The sequence below is a fragment of the Rhopilema esculentum genome, chromosome 15, assembly GCF_057945365.1.
Source record: "Rhopilema esculentum isolate cy_ngs chromosome 15, ASM5794536v1, whole genome shotgun sequence".
NCBI lineage: Eukaryota > Metazoa > Cnidaria > Scyphozoa > Rhizostomeae > Rhizostomatidae > Rhopilema > Rhopilema esculentum.
In genome coordinates, this window is record NC_142829.1 from 4,676,681 (window position 1) to 4,682,680 (window position 6,000).

Genomic DNA, 6,000 nt, shown 5'->3' on the forward strand with positions numbered 1-6,000 from the left:
AACATTTTTTGAAAGGGGAAACGAGTAACAGCTCATGTTATTAACAAAAATGCTGTTGGGGTTCCAAGACTTTTTGGCAGATATCGCAGATTCATTTTGTTTGTTTCTGTCCGTAGTTTCGTACACTATTTGTCGGCAGTTCTGTAGAGGATAAACATCTTGGGCATTCGTCTCTAGCGTCACCCCTACAAAAATAGACTCCAATCATCCTGAAATTTAGGCCTAGAATCTACCATCTACGGTCAAGTCTTGCACGCCATTTAGAACAAGAGTGCATCCTCAAAAAATGATATAATGACACAAGTACAAACTTTACAAAAAACAGGCTGAGCGCTTTTGAAAATCTTTTTCATTTCATTTGCTATTCATTTTCATCTTTGCCAGTAAAAACACTGGTGTTAACACAATTAGGAAAAGGTTTTTACATTAAACTTGGCTGTAAAGAATTATTTAGAGACCAATTTAACTTTGTGGTTTTTATCTTCGTTAATGGAGAGGTGAAACAGGAAAACCTGTTTTTCATTCTCTTAGAAGTGGCTTATCACTGGAAACTCTTTCTTTGATCGAACAAAATTCTGACTGTGATCGAAAAGCAGTATGAACTGACCTCGGTTGGTGTACTCGTAAACCACAAGAGAGGCTACGTTCATTGCAAATTGTAAGGCGAAAGTGCATGCCAAGTTAAAGTCTGGATGAAAGATTTTTAGAAAGGTAGGGAAGGATGAGGATTTGCGGTGACATTGGTCAGCCGAGTAAGAAGAACATTGAAGAAGTATTGTGCATTCACCTAATTAGATCGATGTCTTTGCTAAAACCCCAAAAGCAACTGAAGAAACAAAACAGTCCTAAGTATGGGCTGCTTCTTCTTAATAAATTCAAGAAACAAATTAGAAGGCACTTCTGACCAACTGAGCACTGAATCACTATATTTCGTTTAGAAAGCATTAGTATTCTTCAAGATTGTATAAATTCGTTACAGAATTCCCGATTCAACCGCAATATACTTGTTTTTAGGAGTTTCTCGTGCTCGAGCCCTGTTTTCTGGAGCCCTAATATCTAGAACCCAACTTCCATACATTTTGAAACGTATCTTATACAACAATAAATCGATCAAAACTTAGCAATATCGGGAAATTGTAGAATTTATCGATTTTTCTGATGCATCAACTCTAATCTTGTAAATGAATTTGAAAATTTGAAAGCATTGTTAACAATCAGACACCGAGTACCTCGGAATAAGTGATATCAAACTGAGTTTGTCGAGTTACCTTTGGACACTGTCACTAAGACTTTATATTTTACACATTTATTTCAGGTGGCCCTTTGAAACGCCTGCAGGAATAGGCCACAATAACCCAACAGAATACCCATTCTCCCTATAAATCTCTATCTGGACCTCTGAAACATTGAGAGAACAGGTATTCTTAATGAAATAACACACAAAAAATAGAAATATCAAACAATTGGCTAAATATCAGTTTGATTTGAAGATGACGTTAATAAATTTATTTCATTCGAACTCGATTTCTTAAGCACGATCGAAGTCAAAGCAAAATCAAATGAACAGACAGTATATGTTGCATTCATATGGGCAAGCTTAAAAACAGATAGTTCTACAGTACCCCCAGAAATTTGCTTAAACAGCCAGTATATGGTCAAAATTGCTATACTGACTGTAGCATATTTAAATTGATCTATATTTAAAAACCATTGTAATCTGCAATGGAATAGAGAGGCTTGCTTTAAGTACAATTTTAGGCCTTGTATTGTAGAGCAGTTTTAAAGTGCGCCCCCCACTGATGTCTCAAAGGTTCTATAGCAAGGTCCTAAATAACATTTCTGATTCTACAATAGAAGTTGCCAGACAGTATTTTTATGCAACCTTTCTAGATATTTCGACCACGAGTACCCTTACGTTGCATTAATTGAAAATTAGCGCGAATTGGAAGATATCTCCGGAAGGCCTTTACCGACTTGAAATCGAAATTCCGGAATTTTTACCAATTATAACGAGCAAAGGAATTTGATTTTGGTGAAATAAACTGGCCAATGACGATGACGATCCGGATAGAAATGGCCGATTGAATTCTTGTATATTACTCAAGAATAGTTAACAACGTCGTGCTCAATTGATTACTTAAATAGGACAGTGTCTTAAGCACTTAGTCGAGAATTGATTGGACAATATCCTTAAATACCACGTGCTCTGCCGTTCGCTGGATGGTACTTGAATATCAGCATGGTTTGCCGCGTAGCAAACAGCTCAACCCGTGCTCTTAATGAATTGCCATGCTATCCGGAATGAACTTGCTTCAAAGCCATGCTCAATACACAATTTGTTTTCAAGATGATTTTCACATGCACAAGCTGAATCACCTGTTCACATTCATTCCACCTGTTCGAAATTCCTCTACTCAAAACTGCGAGTTCATTGCTTTTCTAATAAATCACAAATTTCCTTGCAATTAAAAATTGATATGGAAGTTTCTTTTCTGTGCCTTCGGAGTCACATTATTAGTATAGAAGTTAATGGGACTAGCCTGCTAATCCATCTTACATTTGTGCGTCTCAAAGCAAAACAAAATATAAGAAAACATTCACATTGTTGACTACTGTTTTGTTAAGAATATGATTTTTTGATAGAAAATTGATATTCGTTCAGCAAAGCAGACGTTTGTTGAGCTTCTTCGAATTCGTGAACAAAACATCTCGGGACAGCTGCGCACAGCCAGAGCCTGTCTTGACCTTGATAACGAATAATTTGCATTTACTGTAATCCTAAATGGTGTAGCTGCAACTGTCCAAACAGAAATAGCATTCCGATGGACTGGTGACCCGAACTTGTGACTTGGCGAGCGCCTAGTCAACAGCAACGCTGCATGGGCGGGCTCTGTGATGACTGTGTACCTAATGCATAATTTCGAATTATTCTGGGGGTGTATCGTAGTAACATGATGGGATGCGCGTTTCTAAAGCCTTATACCCCAGTAGAGAAATACACTGTCATGATACACTCAGATTGACACTAATTATCGACATCAACTCATTTATCCCGTAATGCTTCATTAAATAAAGTGTTCGTGTTTCTGTCGACTTCTAGATCGATTTCCCACTCTAGTAAATGATATAATGAGCGAATCGAATTGGATCCACCTGATATCTTTAATGTTTGTACATACAAAATGTATTATTTGTAAATTTTTGGTTTGTTTGTTTTGTCCACTAACCTGAGAGCAAGTACCTAAGAGTAAAGAGCTGATAACTAAAAAATACAAGCCCTCGCTCCAGTTACTTTGAAGCCTGCTAGTATTGATAACTGTGTTTCAGCAATATGTGAGATGTCTGCTAGCCGGTCATTTTGTTGAATGCAATAAACTCGAGTGTACAAACAATTCTAACTTGTTTTGTCACGTTTAACAATCTAGTGCAATGTATTGTATGTAATTAGTACTGCCATTAAGCACCTTGAAATTTCAGCAGAAAATATTACTGAAACTGATGTGGTTCCGCTTATGACATTGTTGCTTAAATCTTAAAGAAAGGTTCGGTTGGGATACCCATGGTACGTAAATGTAAACAAGGGATTTTAGCTCTATGGGCTGGATTTAAAGCGATGTAACATGCCTTGTGTGGATTTTTGTCGACAAAGAATAAAAAGAGAATGCCCATTTTGAGTAATGTTTTCACTAGAATTTTATTGTTTTCCAAAGCAGTTTTTTGAACTGGAGTCGCTCCGATGTGAATATTTCACAGGGGCAAAATGTAAGGCTGAGAAATAGTAAATCGAGACATCTGCAGTAACTTACTGAGTGGCATACTAGAAAAACTCGGTAACCGAAGCTAGTTTGTGTCCCGGTGCTATTCTTAAACTGAATAGGACCTTATCCCTAAAAATCCCCAAAGAATGTTAAACTCTTGCTAAGGTGAGTAAAAAATGCAGGTCGATTTAGATAGATCTGGTCACTATCAAGACAGAATCAGCAACAGAGTGTCCTGATAATGAAAATGAGAAGTTCATAGACACTTACTTCGCGGTTCGCGAGGTCCATCCACGGTAACTTTGATAGCTCTCATATAGGTAGCCACTTGTGGTGGATCTGTGTTGACTGTTATCGTCATAGAAAGGGTTTTACCTATAGCGACAACGAAAAAAATACCTTAAACAGGTGGTGTAGTAAGACAAAATTATTTCAATGGACCAGCGTACAAATAGATGGCCACAAAAGTATACATGGTCCTACCGCAGTCCACAGACCAACCAAAGCAACCTTAATCTACATATGAGATCACTAGTGGCCTCGACGCCATCCAAGTCTGACGATGACATTACATTGTACACACAGAATCATAGCGAATATTTGACAAGACATATATACAAAATATATATACACACACAAGGATTCGCAAGGACAAAGCGAGATGGGATTCCCCAGTCTCACGTTTGGAGATTGGTAATCCGGGTTTCATGAAAACACGAGACCAAGTGAGAAATTACTGTTATTATAAATATTGTTATAGTTGTTGTTTCTGAAGTTGATAACTCACCGCGTCCACTCCGTCCTACAAATCTCAGATCATTGAATCTGGCTACTTGGTTTTTAATTACGGCCGTTGAATTCCGAAGCTCGGCCGAGTAGTTGTCATCATTTCCAGCCAGAATAGTAACCGTAAGTCCGTCAGGAATGTCTCCGCTCAAAGCTATAACTTTAAAAGCTACTGGCAAGGTCTTGTTACATCGCCAATGAGATGGCAAGACGCTACATACGAAATTCGGTGAATCAGTTTTGACAAGTTCGCCTGGATTCTCCGACAAAGCGTCCAGCATTGGTTTATCGGGCTTGTATCTTGCCCGCATTTGGGTTGAGTCGACTTTCGTGGAGGCCATGACTTTGTTAGTATATTCAAACGTAACCGCAGTCTACTACCACAACGAGCTAAGTCTGCAGCCTAAACCGCTCTGTGTGTCGATGACGCGGGCTATACACATTCACGCTCGATTGGCGAACACGAATGTTACTTAGAGCTAATCTACGTATAGTAGTTTGTGACGAGTAAGAATACCGCCCCACAATGCCCTGTGTGACAGCTGCTCACAATACGTTTCATGCACTTTCAACGTAACTGTCAATCAAACCGCTCCGTGCTCCTCCCTTATGCACCGTGTTTAGTTTATCGAACAGACAGCCTTTGATACTGTTATGAATTTGCTTTCGAGACCCACAAGCTCTCTCAGCATCAAGTAACTCGCAACAATATTGATCAATATCCTGCCTTACCGATATTTCGCTTAATTTCAGATCAACTTGTTCCCACACTTAACCAAGCACTCGTTGTTTGCAATTAACTTTAAATTGCCTTCGTTCGCCGGTTTGTTATCGTGAGGCAGCTATCGTGCTAAACCCCCGGTGAATTATCGGATGAATTCCTATACATGCTTATGCATTATACTGATGAACTAAGGTCACACGAATCCGGGGGGCGGGACCTGCTCGTGTTACAGACCCAGTTATTCGAAATTTTCTCTCAGCAATTATCACCAGCTGAATAATAGAACAACCACAAATCCTAAGCCCATAATAGCTATAAATTTATGTTTATCGAACTTGAGGGGAGACCCGCGTCGCATCAAACAATTCATTTGTTAAATTGAGAAGCTCGGCAAACCACATTTGTCAAGTGCGCCAAATTCAACCGTTTGTGTGCACATGCCCAGCAAAAATTTTCCAGCCAAGCGAGTTCAGCCACTAAAATTTGTCTGTTACAGCAGAATTCAGATTGCAGATACAGTTCAATAAGCGTCTGAGAATGGCAAGTATTCCAAACAAACGCTCAAACAATCCGAGCTTGTAACCTCTAGGTCATTAACACAGAGAAATATTACGCGAATTGACAAGAAACGCTCAAACAATCGAATCCTCTATTTTCACAAAAACACTACAGTAATGTCATTTATTTTCGAAAAAATGCTGAACTAATCCCACATATAATGAAATTATCACT

At 38.7% G+C, this 6,000-nt stretch overlaps 1 protein-coding gene across 1 annotated transcript in view; it reads right to left on the minus strand.

Moving 5' to 3' along the window:
- Positions 1-5,371, minus strand: part of LOC135685169 (runt-related transcription factor 1) — a 41,828-nt gene extending 36,457 nt beyond the window's left edge. Inside the window, exons 1-2 of the mRNA XM_065201004.2 lie at positions 4,546-5,371; positions 4,029-4,133 (exon numbers count right to left, since the gene is read on the minus strand). Of these exons, the coding sequence (XP_065057076.1) occupies positions 4,029-4,133; positions 4,546-4,885 (445 nt within the window). The 5' untranslated portion in view covers positions 4,886-5,371. The remainder of the gene's footprint in view (positions 1-4,028; positions 4,134-4,545) is intronic.
- Positions 5,372-6,000: the final 629 nt, after the last annotated feature.